At 40.4% G+C, this 20,445-nt stretch overlaps 1 protein-coding gene across 5 annotated transcripts in view; it reads left to right on the forward strand.

Annotated features, from left to right (window-relative positions):
* CCSER1 (coiled-coil serine rich protein 1) overlaps positions 1-20,445 on the forward strand; it is a 1,076,341-nt gene that overhangs the window by 101,608 nt on the left and 954,288 nt on the right. For all 5 annotated transcript variants that reach the window (XM_074950590.1, XM_074950591.1, XM_074950592.1 and 2 more), the window contains exons 2-3: positions 11,697-13,040; positions 16,577-16,764. In XM_074950590.1, coding sequence (XP_074806691.1) covers positions 11,741-13,040; positions 16,577-16,764 — 1,488 coding nt within the window. In that variant the 5' untranslated portion in view covers positions 11,697-11,740. The remainder of the gene's footprint in view (positions 1-11,696; positions 13,041-16,576; positions 16,765-20,445) is intronic.

Genomic DNA, 20,445 nt, shown 5'->3' on the forward strand with positions numbered 1-20,445 from the left:
ATGTTGAACGGGTTAAACTGAAACTGAACAAAGCAAAGGTATTTGTTTCTTCATCAAAACGAAGGGAGAATATAGAGGAAAAATTGGATAGCATTACATCACCCCATAATGCACTCCTAAAGTGGAATATATTCAAATTTGCTGTTGTTCAAGACTTAGAAGACACTGTAGATAGAAACCAAAGTTGGGACCAGGATTAGTTTGATGAAAATGATGATGAAATCATGGAAGATGCTCAAGGAAAAGAAAGATGTGTTTATGTCTTGGCAAAATGACAAAGAATCAACATCAAAGAGAGAGAAATTCAACAACCTGCAAGCCAAGATTCAAAGGCTGCATTGTGTCCCACAGCATAACTGGTGGGAAAAGAAAGCAGAAGAAATGAAGTATTATATTGATACTAACAACACAAGGATGTTTTATGATTCCCTCAAGTCCATTTATAGTCCTTTGAAATCTGGACCAGCTCCACTAATGAGTTGAGATGGATTTACCTTAATGGAGGAAAAGAGAGGCATCACTGAGCTACTTAACCATCCCTCTATTGTCAACCCACAGGTGCTAAAAGAACTGATACAGTACCCCATATACAAAGAAATGGCTCAGCTGGCTACTTCTGAGGAAGTGCAAAAAGTTAACAAAGAAAATCAGGAAAATGACCAGGCAAAGACCGTATACCAGCTGAAATCTTTAAACTTGCAGGCCCCAAAACTGTGAACGAACTACATTAAATAATTAAGGATAGGGGAAGCAAGGAAAATTCCTTTGGACTACAAGGATGCAACTGTAGTTAAATAAAGACAACAAATCTGACTATGATAACTACCGGAGTATCTCCCTGCTATCTATGTGTGGTAAAAATTTTGCCCATATTTTGCTCAATTTGCTTGTCCGAACAGTATCAAAGAACTTTCTACCAGAGATTCAGTGTGGCTTTAGATTCGGTCAGAGCACCACAGACACAATTTTGATTGTGAGACAGATTCAGGAAAAATGTACTGGGGGCAAAAAACATGGAATTGTATGCTGTCATCTTTGATCTAAAAAGTGTGTAACACTGTGAGCAGGAATGGTCTCTGGAAAATTCTAGAGAAGTTTGGCTGCCCCACCAAATTGGTTAACGTCATGTGAATTCCCTGAAGACATGAGAAGTCAAGTAGTCTCAGATGGTGGCCTTCTTAAACCATTTCCTATATCTGATGGGGTGAAAAAGGCCATGTGCTGGCATCTTCCCTTTTTGGTCTCCTCTTTTCAGGCATTCTGAATTACGCAACATATGACATTCAAAAGGGAATCAACATAAGGTACTGAAGTGATGGCAAACTTTTTAGTCTCCGAAGGCTTACTTCAAAAACAAAAGTTCTTGAGGAACTCATATTCACTTAGTCATAGTGAAAGTGACTTACAGCTTATCCTTGACAGATGTTCAGAGGCAATTGAACAGTTTGGACTCCCCATCAGCCTGGAAAAAAACTGAAGTCCTCTTCCAACCGGCTCCATCAAACATTGCCACTGAGCTTGACATCACCATCGATGGTATAGAACTAAAGAGTGTTAGAGAGCTTATTCCTTCACTCTCCCACTTCCCTGGTCCTTCTCGCATGAACAGAGAGCAATAATACCCGAAGTCCGAAGGTGCAAACAATTCGATGTTTATTGGGGTGAACTTCCAGCAAGCTTAAATACAAGTTCCTTTTTCCTTATTTTCGAATCCCAACTTACTTCCTGTTTGCCCCTAATTTATATAGTAATATTCTTAGCTATACCTTAACCAATCATTCTACTGAAATTTAACTAACCAATCCTAACATATTGTAACATGATTAGCTAACCAATTATATCCCACCACCTTGATTAGATTACACCCAGCAAAATTAATTATACAGCAAACAGAAACAATCACAGAACCAGACAGAGATTATACAGACAAACAATAGCAAAGTGGGAACTATAATGACAAAACAATACAGAAGTGAGGTTTTCACATCCCAGCTATTGATAAGTGAGTTCTTCCCAGACAGGATGCTATCAAACTAAGTTTCCTTTTACATTTTCTAGGCACTTCCCTTTCTCTGGAGGTGATAGGAATTATCAGGACAGGATTGTGTTCAGGACAGCCCAATAGCACCTTCTTTCAATGTGACTAGTTTGGAATGTGAGGATGTGACTGTTCGCTTCCTGGCTTATGGCTGCCTCTGCTGCTTAGCCAGAGGCCTTAGCCTAAGAACAGGGCCTCAGACTGTCACAGTAAGAGAAGGCCCTTACACCAGCAGACAGTGATTTTGATTCTTTCTTTTATACCTCTAACTAGCCAAGTAATAAGAATACCCCTAAATTCTTAAAGTACAGGCCTTTACAGACAGGCCTGAATATCTATATCAGTCACTTTACATACCTTGGCAGTAGCATCTCAAGTGATGGTTCCCTGGATCAAGAAATATCAAATACAATACGAAAAGCAAACCAGGCCTTTGGAAGAGTTCACCATAGGATATTTAAGCAGCACACTATCAAACAGTCAACAAAACTGATGATATACAATGAAAGCATCCTTTTATGGGTGTGAAACCTGGACACTTTACTGTTGACATATTAAGCAATTTGAAAAATTTCACAAGCTTTGTCTCCACTCTGTTCTGAAATTCCACTGGTGAGACTGTCTTCTCAAATACTAACATCCTTGAAAGAGCAAAAACAGCCAACACCAAGGCGATGATTATCAAAGCTGAGCTTAAATGGACAGGTCGTGTTATCAGAATAGACGATGATAGACTTCCTAAAAAGGTTTTCTATGGCAAGCTGAAACTTGGAAAAAGTAATGAAGAGCAGTGGAGTTGGAAAAATGAATAGCACTGGTCGTCTACTACTCAGCAAGTGTGCTGAGCATGAGCTTCTTATTTCCAGCACAATTATTACCATGAGCTTCTTATTACCAGCACTTTTTGGAAAGCACAGGAAGGGTGGCCAACCAAAACACTTCAAAGACATCCTTAAGGAGGTTCTCACCTCATGCAGCAAAAATATTGATAACTTTGAAGACATAGCCATGGACAGATGTGAATGGATAGCAGCTATCGACTAAGGTTGTAAACACTTTGAGGAAGACAGACATGAAAAATGGAAGAAAAAAGGCCAAGCTTCATGGTGAGTCTTCAGTGGAAGCCTGCACATTCCTGTGTGTTACTTTTTCATGATCTTGCTTCTCATGGATTGGACTGTATAACCACAAGAGGACACACATGATGTCTTGATGGCATTGCTGGATATGATAAACATCCATACAACCTCCACAGAGGTTCAGACTTGGATGTTGCATCTGGTTCTCACAACAAAAGAGCCCTCCACCATGCTTGTAGCTATGTCCAACACTTCACACTGACTCAACAGACGTTCAAGGCTTCAGAGTGACAGTCCTGGGAGAGTTGTGTTGACTTGTGTGGTTGGTGAATGAGGGTTTATGCGCTATTGTGAGCAGCTCTGTGTTGGAAGTTATTGTGTGTGCTAGTGGGGTAGCTTTGAAGAACTGTGGCAGTGGGGTCAAGTAATCCACCATCTGTGTAGTCTTCCTCATACAGCCAATGAAATTGTTGCATGCAAATTAGCTGTAGAGTAAGGGTGGCAATTGGTTGTGTTACCTTAGCTATCATAATGATCTAGGACTCTTGGCGTGGCATAGCTAAATGGCTTACTGTAGCTGAAAGCCCATGCTCCTGCATGGGTGCAATTCATAAAGTAAAAATGGTTGAGTACTTAAAAATGGGATGGTAGCAGACTGTGAATCCCAGTAATGATTCAGCCTGGTGATATGCTGAACAAGAAGAGCTCTTAATCATGCTTGTAGCTGTTTCTGTTGGTTCACACTGACTCAACAGACATAATAGGTTCCAGAGCGACTCTGAGTGACAGTCATGGGATCTTATTATAAAGACTGAGTTGACTTAATGTAAAGTAAACTAAACTAAGTCTGATTTATACTGGTGTTCACACACTTCAATTTAACTAGACCAATTAAACCCCAAATTAAATTAAACTGGTGCGCCTTCTGTATGTGACAAGACCTCTATTTGCATGATCGGGACATAAGGGCTTGTCTACATGGTGCATTAGTCTTCATCAGAGGGCTGTAAATTCTAATGCTCATTAGTGTGTTGTACATTAGCTATCCCGTGCAGACTCTGCTAGCACACACTAAAAATTCCCTGCTGCACGTTAATGTAGTACTGTTTTGGGACTACCTTAATGTGAACTAGGGACCTTTTAGGGTGTGCCCGCAGCGTCCACAGGGGCCAGTTAGTGTGCAACACGCTAGTGAACACTGGAATTTACATCCCTCTGGTGCAGACGAATGCCCTGTGTGGACAAGCCATTGGTTGATTGGGTAGTGTCCTTATGGCTCTCTGTGTGCTGGAATAATAAGTGCTGCGTTGGTCCCAGATTACTAGAGAGACAAGGTAGGTGAAGTAATATCTTTTATTGCACCATCTTCTGTTGGTGAAAGAGAGACAGGCTTTTTAGCTTACAGGGAGCTCTGTGTAAACTTGAAAGCTTTTCTCTTTCACAAAGAGAAATTGGTCCAGTAAAAGCGATTACCTCACTGACTTTGCCTCTCTAAGAGGGAAAACCTATTGTTCACTTTTTCTCCTTTGCATTTGCACTGGTTTTGTCATAGGGCCATGTAGTTCTGAGCTCCATCCAAGTGCATGAGGAAGAGCAGATAATTAGATAATCCCCCATTTAATCCTGCTCTGAAATTCAATGTGGTTTTCAAATATTTTATTTGTATTTTCTTTGGCATGTTTTTCTATTGTCTATATTGATAGCACCTTAAAAACAGCAACATGGAAGCTTTGTTGAAAAATGTTGTCCAAAATCAGTTTTATAAAATCATAGCACAGCAATTAATGTGTTTAACAAATACACTTCAATTGTACCAATACATAATAGTACAGTTAAAAATAATGTTAAGAATTAGATGTGTTACATTAATAGTTTGCAGAGTAGCAGCCGTGTTAGTCTGTATCCGCAAAAAGAAAAGGAGTACTTGTGGCACCTTAGAGACTAACAAATTTATTTGAGCATAAGCTTTCGTGATGCATCCGATGAAGTGAGCTGTAGCTCACGAAAGCTTATGCTCAAATAAATTTGTTAGTCTCTAAGGTGCCACGAGTACCCCTTTTCTTTTTATTAATAGTTTGGGTGTCGTTAACATTTTTCTGAGAACAATAGAATTAATGAGATTAGAGTTGATTCCATAATAAATTGTCTTTAGTAAAACACAAACCGCTTTTGAAATGTAAGAAAAAAGCCTAGTGAGTTTTTTGGTTTTTTTTAAGGGACAATTAAAAAACAATCTATGACAGACACCACATAGTTTGGGTCCCAGTTAGTTTAAGCTCTGATCAAACAAGTTGTTCTTTGTGGGCAGACTCCTGGGCCCAGGTGGAATACTAGGCAGAAAAAATACTGCAGGGCTGCCAGTTTGATGTGGTAATGGTTAAGAATTAGTTCCCCTTTTCCTTCCGAACAAGGAACTTGTTTTTTAGAGTAAGACGGTATTCTCAAAGTTATTTTGCCCCTCTGTAGAGCTTCTGACTAGACTCTTCCCTAGCCCCTCACCTGCCTGGCTTCTTACTGAAGTTTTAAAGAAAAAGTGCATGAATCCTCACATTCAGATCATAGTTTGAATTTGTAAGACTGGCTCTTAGAATTATTCTGGTTTGTTTATCTGATAAGCAGCCCATTAGAACACACCTGAAATTCCACGATACACTTTAAACTATCTGACAAAGTTACCTTTTCTGTGTGGTGTGTGTTTCTTTAATAGCTTTTAAGTTGCTGTATTTTGGGGCTGCACAAGGAGCAATGTTACTTGGGGTGAGGGGATTTGATATGGACAATCTGCTGTTTGGTGTGGGAGAGGTATGTACATGAATTGTACTTCATCAAGTTCCTTTGTTGTAAAATGGCAGATGCCAATATTTATGCTGAAAGTCAAGATTAGGTGTCCAATATAAAAGAGAATATCTCACGTTTTTTTAATGGTAGAACATGTGTGGCAACTCATAATCCCACTGAACAAACAACAAAATTCAAGAAAAAATTTAGCATGACTGTGAACTGAAATCAATTTGGAATTTGCTTTCAGATACCTGTAAAATCATCACTATAACCAATAATGTTTAAATGTAGATTCATAGATTCCAAGGCCAGAATGGACCACTGTGATCATCTAGTCTGACCTCCTGTATTAAACAGGCCATAGAACTTCCCCAAAATAATTCCTAGAACAGATTCTTTGGAAAAAAACATTCAATCTTGATTTAAAAAACGTCAGTGATGGAGAATCCCTGGTAAAACCATTGATAAAATGTTCCAATGATTAATTACTTAATTGTTAACACTTCTGTCTTTTCTGCATTATTGGTAATTTGCAATTTCCATCAAGTAACGGACCAATGCCATTGTCAGGTTTCATTTTGTTCCTAATATACTTTTAAAAAACAAACAAAAAAAGCCTCCTCCTTATTATCCTTAGCTCTGCTGGCCATAGATTTCTCCTTGTGTCCCTTTGCTTCTCTTACCACTTTTCTACAGTTCCAAGCTTCTGATTTATATGCATTACTATCAACTTCCCTTTCCTCCATTTGCTATATATTATTTTTTTTATAGCTGCCTGTTTCAGGATACAAACAACTAGTAACTGTATATGCTTGTCATTATTTTCTAAGTGTTCAGTGCTCTTACAGTGGAACTGATTTCTTTGGCCAAAACTAGGGATAGTGATTGACTAATTCAGCTTTCATATACTATTACTTAACGCTCACCATTTCTTTGCTTTCAGTTAGAGTTTCTGATGGGGTATTCATAGAATCATAGAAGATTAGGGTTGGAAGAGACCTGAGGAGGTCATCTAGTCCAACCCCCTGCTCAAAGCAGGACCAACACCAACTAAATCATCCCAGCCATGACTTTGTCAAGGTGGGCCTTAAAACCTCTAAGGATGGAGATTCCACCACCTCTCTAGGTAACCCATTCCAGTGCATTAATTTTTAACATCCTAGAGGCAAAGGAATAACCCCTTTCCCTGCAACTCTTTCACAGCAGGAAACAATTGAAGCAAAGTGGTAGCTTCCAGGGCTTCCAATTTCTCGGTTATTTACCGAGCATGGTTAGGAATACCAGAGGGTCTCCCAGAAGGACTCTATTTGGTAGGTTCCTCCCTGGTCTGAGAGTAGTAGAGCCAAGGAAACAATTAGTTTCTTTCAGTTTTCCCTGGCAATTCATCTCTTTCCCCCTCCTTCCCGCACCGCGAGGTATACGATAAAATCTGCTATACACAGATTTTATGTCCATATCCCACCTGGCATCTCATCTCAGGCAGTGTTTACTAAAGCTGGGGGGCACGCAAGGCAGAGAAGTGCCTGAGGGCAACAGGGAAAGCGCTCTGATCCACACCACTCCTTCACTCTGGACTGGCATCTTCCGTGTTGGTCACCTTTCCCCCTGCTCCTTCAGCAGTCACTAATGCTGCTAGGGGCAGGAGAAGTTCATGTCCATGAAGATCCAAGCTCAAGCAGCAGCCTATTGGCCCAATCATCTCTTCACTGCTACAGCAAAATTTGAGAGCATGTGACCAGGCAGCTACTAATCAATGTTGCTTTCCAAATATACCACCTCTCCTCCAATAAATGGAGAATGGGAGGGGATGAGGCGAGATTGCAGCAATTATGCCGGGGATGTGCCATGAGTGGATGTTGTATGTAATATACATTGTCCTAGGGATGTACAAACCCCACGTGAGTCAGGAATGAGTTGAGCTGCCAGGGCTTCACCCCACAACACCTGAAGTAGATGTCAGGCTTCAAAGGAGCTCGAAAGGAAAAGCACAGCTTCTTGGTCCCTGGCTGGGAGGGATAGACTACTTTCAGCTCTCATGGGCTAGTAGGCTGGCTGGGATGGGAAGTGAGAAAGATTGCTTCTATCAGATGTAGGCTTGCACCAGTCCAGGTGGCATATCAGCATTAATTCTCTCCTTCCTTTGCAGAGCCTGGGTGGGGTGAAGAGTCTGCTGAGGATTCAGCCCAGGAGGGGTGGAAGAGTGTGTGTTTTTGTGTATTTAGTTTGGACTTTGAGTACCTTGGAAAGGTTGGAACTGTCGTGACTTTGCTGTAAGGCTAAGTGATCTTGAGTTGGAAAATGGAGGAGGATGGGTGGGTCAGCTGGAGACCAGGAGGAAAACAGAGGCAGAGCCACTGCCACTCTGTGCCATGCTGTAAGGCAGCATGGAGGAACGATATGGCCACAGTATATGTGTATGTAGACTAGAGACAGAGAGAGAATGTGTGTTTGTCTGGTTGGAGAGCTGTAGTAAAATTGTTTATGAAGTTGGATCTGTAGTCAATCACTGTGTGTCTGGGAAACCTGTATGTTATGATTTAGTTTGTATTTTACATGTCAGCAATTCTATTGCCATCCTGAGCAAAAATCAGTGTCGACAGCCTTTCTGTATTCTTCCTGTAAGGGGTGGGGAGGAACAGCATGCATAGACCCCATGAAAGATTACAATGCCTCCAGCAATGGTTATCAATTATTGTGCCCAGCTGGTAAAGCTGAGCCTAATGAGCACAGGTCAGTTGGAAGAAATAAGCTCATTTTGTCCTCTAGATACTGTCTCTGTATTTCTGGAGAAGACAACAGTATGCACAGTGGTTAGTCAGGACAGAGTGAATTACTGTGAATTCTTCAAATATAAGCAAATAGCTACATAATCTCTGAACTTCCTATGTATCTCTCTCTTTCATTCTTACTCAGTAACAGAAACACTACAGTGTAACCTGGCCTTAAGTGATATTATATAATAATGTACAAAAATACTTTTTTGCATTTGATTTTCTGTAGCCCTTTTAAAATAGCTTAATCCTCTCCAGTAAGAATTATATTCAAATTTGTGTTTTGATTTTAGCTGAAACCTCAGTACTATCCACCTCAAACTCTTATGTTGTCATCAAATGTAATTTAAAAAAAAGAAAGAAGAAAGATTAGCTATCATTCCTAGGATGCGGCTTTCATCTTAAACTTCAAAATTGCTTTATTGATTTCTGGTCTTTGTGAATCCTGATATTGTGTCTGCTTAGATGTACACACACAGACTGTGACCTTACCAACTCTTTTCTGCTGGAGCAGAAAGTATAATACAAAGACTAGTCATCAAAGAAGATTCCATGAACTTATTTTGTTGTTAATCATTCTCTTTCTATGGTATGACATACCTTTTTCTGGTTTAGTTTTACTGTTCCTTGATTTTTTTTCATGTTGCTCATGGCTATTCACTTAATGTGTTTTCTTCTCACTGCATTTCTTTAGGGCATTGGGGCAATATAATTATTTTACTTCCTTACTTTTTTTCTTCCAGTTTGATCGAGAAACTTGTATAGATCATAGAAATGTAGAGCTGGAAGGCACCTCAAGTGGCCATCAAGTGCAGCCCCCTGTGCTGAGGCAAGACCAAGTAAATGTAGACTATCCCTGATAGGTGTTTGTCCAACTTGTTCTTAAAACCCCACAACGATGCGTATTCCACAACCTTTCTGGGAAACGTATTCCAGAACTTATTACCCTTCAAGTTAGAAAGTTTCTTCTATCTAAACTAAATCAGCCTTGCTGCAGACTAATCCCATTAGTTCTTGTCCTTCCCTCAGTGGACATGGAGAACAATTAAGATACATTGCCTGAGTCTTTAAAAAGCTGCTGAATGCTCCTAACTCCAGCTGAAGTCTCATCTAAAAGTCAGATCTACAGCCTTGCTTGTTCTTATGGCCATGTGACCTATGTCACTATTTTTCTGTTTGTGGATCTGCATCCATAGTACAACGCTTCCTATATCTATATTGCAGCTGCATTTTCCTGAAGTCCAGCTGCTTTGCTGATCAGGATCTGCTTCTGTTCGTTAGGTCAGAGATATTTCTAAAAATCGCAGGGTGTCATTTTTGGCTTAAAATTGTTTTTATTAATTTTGAAGGTAATTTAATATAAAGGAGAATGGTAATTTACAAAAGTGAGTTCAGTAAAACATTAAAAGAAAATCTGTAGAATATAAATGCGGAAATATAATCATAAATATTTAACCATACAAAACTAGATTAGAAAAGGGCCTAGGAAGAATGTAATGTTGGAGCGTGAAGTTGTCTGACTCGAGATCTGGTGTTTCCCCTCCTGTGAGATTATTCATATAGCTTATAGTTGGTGTAGTTTTGCCTTCATTTTCAAAGGAACCCAAGGGAATTAGGCACCAAGTCTGCACTGAACTTTAGTGTGAATTGGGCACTTAACTTCTTTTGTTTCCATTGAAAATTATAGATTGTAGGTGGCCAAAAGAATGCTTGGCCCCCTCATAGACCACAGAGAAGGCATGATCCTTTTCCCAGAGAGCTTATAATCTAGAAGTAGAATGGTGCAAAAGTGATAGGAACAAATAACGTTTGGGCAGAGTATTAAAAAATATCTGCGGTATTTGATACTTTTCAGAGTAACAGCCGTGTTAGTCTGTATTCGCAAAAAGAAAAGGAGTACTAGTGGCACCTTAGAGACTAACCAATTTATTTGAGCATAAGCTTTCGTGAGCTACAGCTCACTTCATCGGATGCATTCAGTGAAAAATACAGTGAGGAGATTTATATACACACAGAACATGGAAAAAATAGATGTTATCATACACACTGTAAGGAGAGTGATCAAGATGAGCTATTACCAGCAGGAGAGCAGGGGGGGCGGGGAGGGGGGGAAAGAAAACCTTTTGTAGTGATAATCAAGGTAGGCCATTTCCAGCAGTTAACAGGAAAGTCTGAGGAGCAGTGGGGGGTGGGGTGGGGGGGAATAAACGTGGGGAAATAGTTTTACTTTGTGTAATGACACATCCAGTGCCAGTCTCTATTCAAGCCTAAGTTAATTGTATCCAGTTTGCAAATTAATTCCAATTCAGCAGTCTCTTGTTGGAGTCTGTTTTTGAAGTCTTTTTGTTGTAATATTGCGACCTTTAGGTCTGTAATCGAGTGACCAGAGAGATTGAAGTGTTCTCCGACTGGTTTATGAATGTTATAATTCTTGACGTCTGATTTGTGTCCATTTATTCTTTTACGTAGAGACTGTCCAGTTTGACCAATGTACGTGGCAGAGGGGCATTGCTGGCACATGATGGCATCTATCACATTGGTAGATGTGCAGGTGAACGAGCCTCTGATAGTGTGGCTGATGTGATTAGGCCCTATGATGGTGTCCCCTGAATAGATATGTGGACACAGTTGGCAACGGGCTTTGTTGCAAAGATAGGTTCCTGGGTTAGTGGTTCTATTGTGTGGTTGCTGGTGAGTATTTGCTTCAGGTTGGGGGGCTGTCTGTAGGCAAGGATTTGTGAGAGTGATGGGTCGTCCTTCAGGATACTATTGATACTATTTATTTGATACTATTTATCTTAATCTTTTGCTCGATTGCCAGAGTTTCAGAACTGCATGTTGAACTGTATATTGTTAGTCTAAGTAAAATAAATGCATCAACTTCCAGTTGTATTTAAAATGGACTTTTATAATAAAAAATGTCATTCACATTTTCATATCTTCAGATTGATTTAAAAATGTGCCTGCCCAAAGATTTAGGTTGTCGTATTAAATCATATCTTTTTTTTTTCTCCCTCCTCACCCCAGATTGGTGTCTTGGCTGTCTAGAGTTCCGAACACTTCAGGTCCTGATGGGGGACTCAGGATCAAGACGTTCGACTCTTGTGTCTCGACTGCCAATATTCAGGAGAAGTATTAGTCGAAGACATGACTCACTTCCTTCCTCACCCTCCTCCGTTAATACTGTGGGTGTTCATAGCTCCTCTCCCTCCAGCACCAACTCAAGCTCAGGTAGTACAGGCAAGCGAAGGAGCATATTCCGCACTCCTTCCATCAGCTTCCACAACAAGAAGGGGAGTGAACAGAAGTCTGAATTGGCAAGCCAGAATGTAAGTATTTCAAATGGTGTTCAGTCAACTCTCAACAATTTCCAAAAACCGAGCTTGGACGAACATGTTAAAAGCAGAGGGAGGCATTCAGTTAGTTTCGGCAGTTCACGGAGCAAGAAGATAACAAGATCTTTGACGGAGGACTTTGAAAAGGGGAAAGAGCCATCAACTAATAAGAATGTCTTTATAAATTGCATACGTTCTGGAAAAAATGAGGGCGATGACTCTGGCTTTATAGAGGAGCAAAGCAGACAATCTATTAAGGAATCCTCACGGAAACTTCTCCCGAAATCTTTCTCATCACACTACAGGTTTTCAAAGTCAGTCCCCCAGAGCCAGTCAGTTTCCTGTGTACAACAATCTGGATGCTTGTTGGAGATTAAACCATATGTTGAAAGCGACCCTGTAACAGTAAAATCCTCTCCATCATGTTCTGCTGAGATAACAGAATGTGCAGGAAGTTCATTGCAATCACCACAACTTTCTGCAGACCTCACCACAGTCCAGACCCCTTCAGAATTTTTAGCCTTCACCGAAGATTCTTTCTCAGAAGTTGACGTGGTGCCCAGTAGTGGAAACACGGCACCACACACAGAGAACTTTGACAATAATACTTCTACCTCTCAAATTTTCCTCAGTCCTGTTGTTGCTTATGTGAGGAAAATAGATCATGTCGAAAGTACTTCCCTGACTGCTGTTATATCTCCTGTGAATCATACAAGCTTTTGTAGTACTGAATCAAATACCTTACCTAAAAATACTGCTGCTAATCAAACACAAGTATTATTGCAAGCCACTGAACTTCCTGTTAAAGAAGCTGGGCACATAGGAGAAATTAACTCAGCAGATGCACAGTTAAAAACTCGTGCGTTACATCATGGAGAAAAAACGGTGGAATGCTCTCCAAAGGCAAGTGGATTATGTGGGGACCAACATGAAATAACGTTATCTGAGTGCATTAGAGAAAAAATTCCTGTAACAGAATCGAAGATTATTCCCTCCTCCTTTGAATCCCGATCCTTTAAAACACATCACTCTAAAGGTATGTCGTGGATTTTTGCCTTGATTCTCTTGAAAAAGGTGTTCAAAATTGTAAAGTAGCTTTACACATTTGCAGTATTGTTAACCCAAAAAGTAAAAAAGAGCCAAACTTGTGCTTTTGTTTTTGAAAGATTAAATACATGTTTTTTTATCTGTCTTCTGATTTTTAGCTTACTCGGCCCACTCTCAATGTGTGTGATGATGACAGAGTTGCCAACTCTTGCAAATTTATGAGTAAAGTAATTTTGGCCAATGAATCTCTTGATTTTGGGAGACGTGTCTGGGGGTCTTACGATTTTTGGTCTGTTGAGGTTGGCAATACCGGAGATAGCCATAGAACACTAGGCATCAGGATTCGTTGTTTCTGTTCCTGGCTGTGGGAGCAGGCAGTGGTCTAGTCGTTGCAAATGGCATAGCCAAATGCAACAGTGCCCCTGTTTGGGTCATCTGGAGGCAAGGAACCGCAGATCACTGACTGTAAAAGCATGACCGTGTGGTACTTGAGCTGAAGAATCACATCTTTTAGGATGAAGTATAGCAGAGTCAACAGCTCTAGGGGTATGTTTACACTGCAGTAAAAAACCTGGGGCACCGAGTCTCAGAGCCTGGTTCAACTGATTGAGGCTCACGGGGCTTGGCCTGCAAGGCTAAAAATCGCAATGTAGACGTTCAGACTCTGAGACCAACCGTTCTCACCACGTTTAAGAACCTGGGCTCCAGCCTGAGCCCAAATGTCTACACTGCAATTTTTAGCCCCACAGCCTGAACCGGGCCAATCAGCTGACCCGGGCCAAGTGCAGGTGTTTTGTTCCAGTATAGATGCACCACAAGTGTAGTCTAACTGTGAGAGAGTGACATGGGGCCGCATTGTGTTAGTGTGAGTTACAGAAGTGCCTAATTTTGCATATTGAAAGACTGCATATTTTGAAAGATTGTGAAATAAAATGGCTAAGACTTGCTGTTGTTAAAGACCTCAATTATATTGCCATCTCTGCCTAAAGTGACCTTGTGCAAGCTTTCAGTTACCTTACTGGTGAAATAGGTGAATAATAATTACCCTCCAAGGTTGGCGTATGAGACTGGCTCATAATCAGGATTGTGAAGTACCAGAAATATTAACAGCCATCAGTGGAAAATCTGAGTTTAGAATGTATAGTCTCTGGTCCTGCAGTTAAATACACCATCCTCTAGACTCCAGGGCATGCATGGGGATATACTGTGCCCATGTTTTGCTTTCCCAAAGTAACATGAAGGCTGAATCATCATGAGCCTGCTTGCAGCATGAGCCAAAGTCACGTTATTCACAGTAAATTCGAGAGAGTAAATTCTTGGCAAAACTGCATTTGTTGTATGTATTGTTAAAATTTTCAAAAGACTGCACGCCATTTCCTAGGAGTGCACAAATACCTATTAGCTTGGGCACTTAACTGTGTATGCAAATTGGATTTGTGTGTAGCAGGGTTAGTCCATTATTTTTTGTCAAAGTCCAAATTTCTTGGTCAAGGTATAGTCAAGGTCCAGACTCCAGAAAAAAATAATAAAAAATAACAATAATGATAAGTAAATAAAAAGATATTTTGGGGCCCATTCAAAAGCACCTGATGGTCCGGATTTGGCCCGTGGTCTGGCTTTTGGCTATCCCTGGTGTATAGGAATTTCTGCACATGTTCCAGCACTTTGGAACCTCAGGCACTGTATGATGATAGTTATCAGATGAATGGCATTGTCAGCCTAAAATGGGCAACAGACTAGTTTTTGTCAGAGGGCACATCTTCAGTTTGGTAGTCTAGTCAGTTTACATAGATGATTTAAAAACTTCTAGGTACTACTCCTGCCCTGTGTCTCATTGAGCTTGTCTTCACTGCAGTGTTAGCCCAAGTTAACTCCTCTCGAGCTTTGCTCGAGGAGAGAGGTCACACTGCCAAACAATACTTGAATTGCACAGATAGTTTGTATGAGTAGCACAGAGTAACTGAGTCCTCCGTGGAGTACTCGCACCAGTGCCAGCAGCACTTGAGGTTCCACCCACATATTCCATGACAGGTGAGTTTAAAGCACGGCTTAAACCAAGCCGGAGATTTTTGTGTGTGCAAAGGAGTTGCGTTAGGGGTAGCACTCAAATTATACCATGAGCTAATGCTGCAATGAAGACTTTGTCTTTTTGTTGTTGTGATTTTACCATCACACTTTCCTATTGAAAAACAACAGTAAAAAAAAAAAAGTTATTTCTCTTCCTTTGTTGGTGTGAAGTGAAAAACTCATTTAAAATAAGAAATTGGCTGACTATTCAAGGGAAAAAGTGAAACTAACTATGTGCAGAATGCTGTCAAATACATACATTAAATGGGACAAATAGAGAAACATATTTCAAATACAGTAATTTTACATTGTGTGTATTACGTGAGGAGGTAAAAACAGTAATGAGTGATTTTTTTTTTTTTTAGTGTTCACTGTGTCCCTCTAGAACAGTACTTATAAAATCTAAGATCAATACAAAACATGTATGTGGATTAAACAAAATTCAAAGGAAATGTGTTTTGCTTGGCATTCATCATTTTACTTGTAATGCTTTGTTGTAGATGGAGTATCAGACTAGACTACAAATTGATTGCATGATCCAATATGGCAAGTGTATATACTTACACATTAACAAAGATATATTAAAAAAAAATCTTGGACTAACATCAGCCCATTCTGCAATAAGAAAAGGAGGGAGAGTTTTATAGAACCACAAGGTTTTCTGTGCTATTGTGCTTCTCCCATCTTTAAAATCCCTCCCCTGCTTCCACATGCCTGAAAATCTAATCCTTCTCCTCCTACCCAACATATTCATTTATCTGGGGCTGGGAGCTGGGATTCAGTTTCCCAGTGGCAGAACAGATGAAGGTGGGTGCCAGGTTATCTTGCTTTGGTTTGGACAGGTGTGGAGCAGAAGTGGGAAAGTAGGGTGGAGGCCCAGCCCAGAATGTCTGGGCCTCATGCAGTGCTATTAAATGAAGCTCCAGTCCTGAAATGAGTGCCTTCCCACCATGCAGGCAAGTGTGTAGGGCATGACATTACAAGTCATGTTTGCCTGGAACCCTTAGAAGCCTGCTGGGGGCTGTGGACAGTTGACACCTGAGCCTGCCCTGGAGAACAGTGGAAGCCAGTTAGGTTCTCTGCACCAGTGGATTAACTGGGAATAGTTCCTGCAGAGGGGGAGGCGGGGGCGTGCAGCAGTTGAGCAGAGCAGTGCCCTAACATGCTAAGAGTTAAACAGAGAAGGGGTGAAGGGACTTCTGCACCTTGGGAAATTGTGGACTGTTGCACTGGCTGGACATACAGAACTAGACCCTTGGGTAAAGCCTAGTAGGCTGGTGGCCTAGTCTTGGCCTGACAATTTTGCATACTTACAGGTACAGACAAACAGCACAGCTCTGTAGTAAATAGTTGAATAGCTGCCACTCAGCATCAGTGTTTGAAGCAATGTGACTTTTTTCCAAAGAAAATATTTTTGTGAATAGCTGCATGTAAATACTGATTTCTTCTCTATTATAGTTAATCTTGCCAGTAGCTTCAGCCCTTACCGAGAAGGCAGAGTCATAGAGAAGCGCCTGAGATCCTCTTCAGAAGGCAATGCTGGGAGCAGCAGGACGATCTTAAAACCAAAGGACGGAAACACAGAAGATCTTCATAGCTTGCGGAAGCAGAGAGCAGGCTCATCATCTTCAAAAATGAACAGCCTGGTGAGTGCATTCTTACAGATACACATTTTTGCAATGGCTTTCATTTCTGTACTGATCCTTTTGGCTTCTAATGACTATTCTAAGTACGATAGAACACAACAACTGTATAGGAGTATAAAGCCTTATCCAGTGCGGGGATATACAGTACAATACAACACTGAAAACTATAAGATACTTTTCAGAACATAACCTCTGGTTGTAGTCAACACCAAGTATTTCAGAAGTCTGTGTAACTTTCTGTTGTGGGTGGTTGTTGTTTTTTTTTTTTTTTTGCAGTCATTATGTAATTTTCGTATGGCTGGGAATTTCAGGTGGGAACTTCTGGAAAACTTATGATTACCAAATGCTTAGTATTAAAAAAGGAAATAAGTTCAAATACTGCAAGTGGGTAAATGTAGTGCAGTATTTGTAATTGTAAGTTTATTGGGCCTGATTCTTCAGCAGTTTCCTACTGGTGTGACTCTTACCTCAAGGAGTCACACTGACATACACCTAATGTAACTCAATGGAGAATCAGGCCATAGTCATATGGAAAGTAAATCACATATAACAAGGCAAGGCTAATTTCAAAGGGCTAAATGCTCCCCTTCCATACACAAACCAGTGGCGGGGAAAAAAATTCTCCAAACTCACGACAGATAATCTGTTTTTTGAGAGCCCCTCCTCCCCCACTTCAGGATTGGGGAAGTAGAGAGCACGCTTGTTTTCAACAGCCATTATAGAAGATTACTTTTTGAAGTCTGCTTTGAGGTGAAGGGACAGTATAAGGAGCCTGTTGACTTTTAAAGTTGTCTGCCTTCTTGTAGGCAGTGCGGGTAAAGAACTTAAGGTGAGTGTAATGTACTCTCATGCTTCCTCAAGACAATAAGGGGAAGTGTAAAAGATGCTGCTGCATGCTGAACAAGCTGCAAGCAATGGACAAGTTCTGGTTGGTAGAGGAAATAACTAAATAAGTCTTGTGGTCAGACGGGTTGCTGTTGTGAGATATCAGAGTAGCAGCCGTGTTAGTCTGTGTTCGCAAAAAGAAAAGGAGTACTAGTGGCACCTTAGAGACTAACCAATTTATTTGAGCATAAGCTTTCATGAGCTACAGCTCACTTCATCGGTGTAGCTCACGAAAGCTTATGCTCAAATAAATTGGTTAGTCTCTAAGGTGCCACAAGTACTCCTTTTTGTTGTGAGATTGTGAAGGGTTAAATAAAGATTTAGCCTGTACAAATATCTGACACAAAACTTGCCATGAAGAGTATGTGAGAAAGCAACTCCAAGATTCTCCATCCTACTCATAATTTCTGCACATGTCCCTCAGTAAGCCTGGACATAAAAGAGGAAAAGCATACTCACAATGACCACTACACTGCAGGTAGAGTTAGGGCCCCGGTGGGGATTTCTACAAAGATTACCAGACTATCAGGATTTTTTTTTGCAGGGCTGTGGATTGACACCAACATGTAAAAGGGCTCTAGTTGCATGTTCCTTCCACATAGTTTACAAACCATAATCTCAAAAATGCAACAAATAGAGCAAACCATCGAGGGCAACTTCTGTGATTTCCCCACAGCTTTCTGGCTTCTGCTTAACCCAACCCCTTTGATTCTCTTCCTTCTGAGCTGCACTAAATTAACCTCCAGCTGGGAGTGTCTCCCAGAGCTGACCCTGAGCCCTGTTTGATAATTAACTTCTGGAACAACAGAGGATTGTCTGTCTCAGCAGGACTTCTCCTAAGGACATTGCTGAGACAGAAGGTAATGCCGATCTTTAGGAACTCCACCTGGGGGCACCCAAAGACCAGTACAGTGTCACAGTCTGTCTCATCTGGCTAGCAAACTGAATTTGCCATTTGAAAATGAGGGAACAATTGTGTGCTATGTCAGCATTGAAGGTAACCTTATTTGCTGCTGAGCTCTGCACAGTTTAAGGTTTTCTGTTTTGTGTGTGTGTGGCTGGGGTCCTCCTGAGTGCCTGACAGAGAAAATAGAAAGAACAGTTGGGTTATCTGACTCTCACATGAGTGTGCTTGCCTCTACACACGCTTTGTATAGCCTATGCAACATTTATTAGCTAAACTTGACCTATAAGAACATCAAGAACTTTTCCATGCGTATGTGTGTGTCTTTTTTTCTCCTCTGTAGCAGTCACCAACTGTTTTGAGTCATTATTGCTTCATTTATTTTATAGCATCTGAAAGAGCACTAGGCAAATAAACAACAACAACGAAGCCAAACATTTTCTGCATGTCTCCCTATTACCCTTTCTAGGATGCTGTCAGTTTGTACAAATGATGCGATATAGAAATGCAAGACCTATATCTACAGGAAAAGGCAACTAATGCCCACCAGTGAAATACTTCACCTAGAGAAATATAGTAGAGTGCTGAATGTCTTGATAACGGAAGTGATTTCTGTGTAATTTAAAGAGAATAGCTACAGCATGTCTGTCACTTATCCTGGGTAGTTTGCATTCAAAAAGCAATAAATAAATCTGATTTTTCAAAGAGGACATCCTTGAATTGAAAATGTTTTTATACCTCACCGTAAGTGTGCCTAGTGCTTTACAGACAAATTATAGAGCTTACTAACAATGGAGCCAGTCCTTCAAACACTTAAGGACATGCTTAACTTTCCTCTCATTGAAGTGGAAGTATGCAAGTGAGTAAAATTAAGCATGTGCATAATGATTTGCAGGATCAGGACCAAGTCATTAAACAGATCTTCTTTTCCGTTACATAGTTGGCTAGGTTGCTGATGTCTGAACGTGAGGTTTCACTTGAGTCTTTTTCTTAGCCATGTCACTATGTGCGTGGCAACATCTTAGTGTCATCTCCCTAAACAATAAGTGGGGTTTTGTTGTTGCATTTTTTTATTTGAATAGGAAATTCAAATCTTTTTGTATTTAGCAAGAAGATCTCCAAATTCATTGGTTTCAGAGTAGCAGCCGTGTTAGTCTGTATTCGCAAAAAGAAAAGGAGTAATTGTGGCACCTTAGAGACTAACCAATTTATTTGAGCATAAGCTTTCGTGAGCTACAGCTCACTTCATCGGATGGTTAGTCTCTAAGGTGCCACAAGTACTCCTTTTCTTTTTCCAAATTCATTAGTGATCATTTTCTGTTCATTTACTACAATCATATATCCAATGTGTTCAGATCAGTTGTACAGTGGTTTTATGCACTGTGAAGGCAGAATACCACAAAATGAAAATCCCCCTTCACATAATGCTTAGCAGCACAAACATTAGTATAATATCCTCCCCTCCCCTCTCTAAAAATAAAGAATAGTCTGAGGCAGCTACAAAGCCTGAATATAAAAAATGAAAAAAGACTTGAAGAAGAAAAGAAAGGGTGGGGGAAGCCAAGAAACGTGCATGTTCACAATAATACACAGCTGAGCATTAGAAGTCCAAGAAAGAGCTCTTCAGAATACCTGTCACAAGTGGTTAACCCTCAGTTCCAAGAATGTCAGCAGAGAATTAATCTTAATAATTAATATTTTCCAAGTAAAGAAGAGGGGCAAAAAGTTCCAGAAATGGATGATATTAAACAGAGTAGTGTTAAAATAATTAAAAATCCTCTCCCCTTCTATTGAGGAATCCCAAAGTATTTTACAAATATTTATGAACAGTTATAGGCCTCTCCTCGCTTCTGCGAAGTCATTTCATATTGTGACACTTTGGATTTGTTTCA

Source organism: Natator depressus, chromosome 4 (genome assembly GCF_965152275.1).
Source record: "Natator depressus isolate rNatDep1 chromosome 4, rNatDep2.hap1, whole genome shotgun sequence".
Lineage (NCBI taxonomy): Eukaryota > Metazoa > Chordata > Testudines > Cheloniidae > Natator > Natator depressus.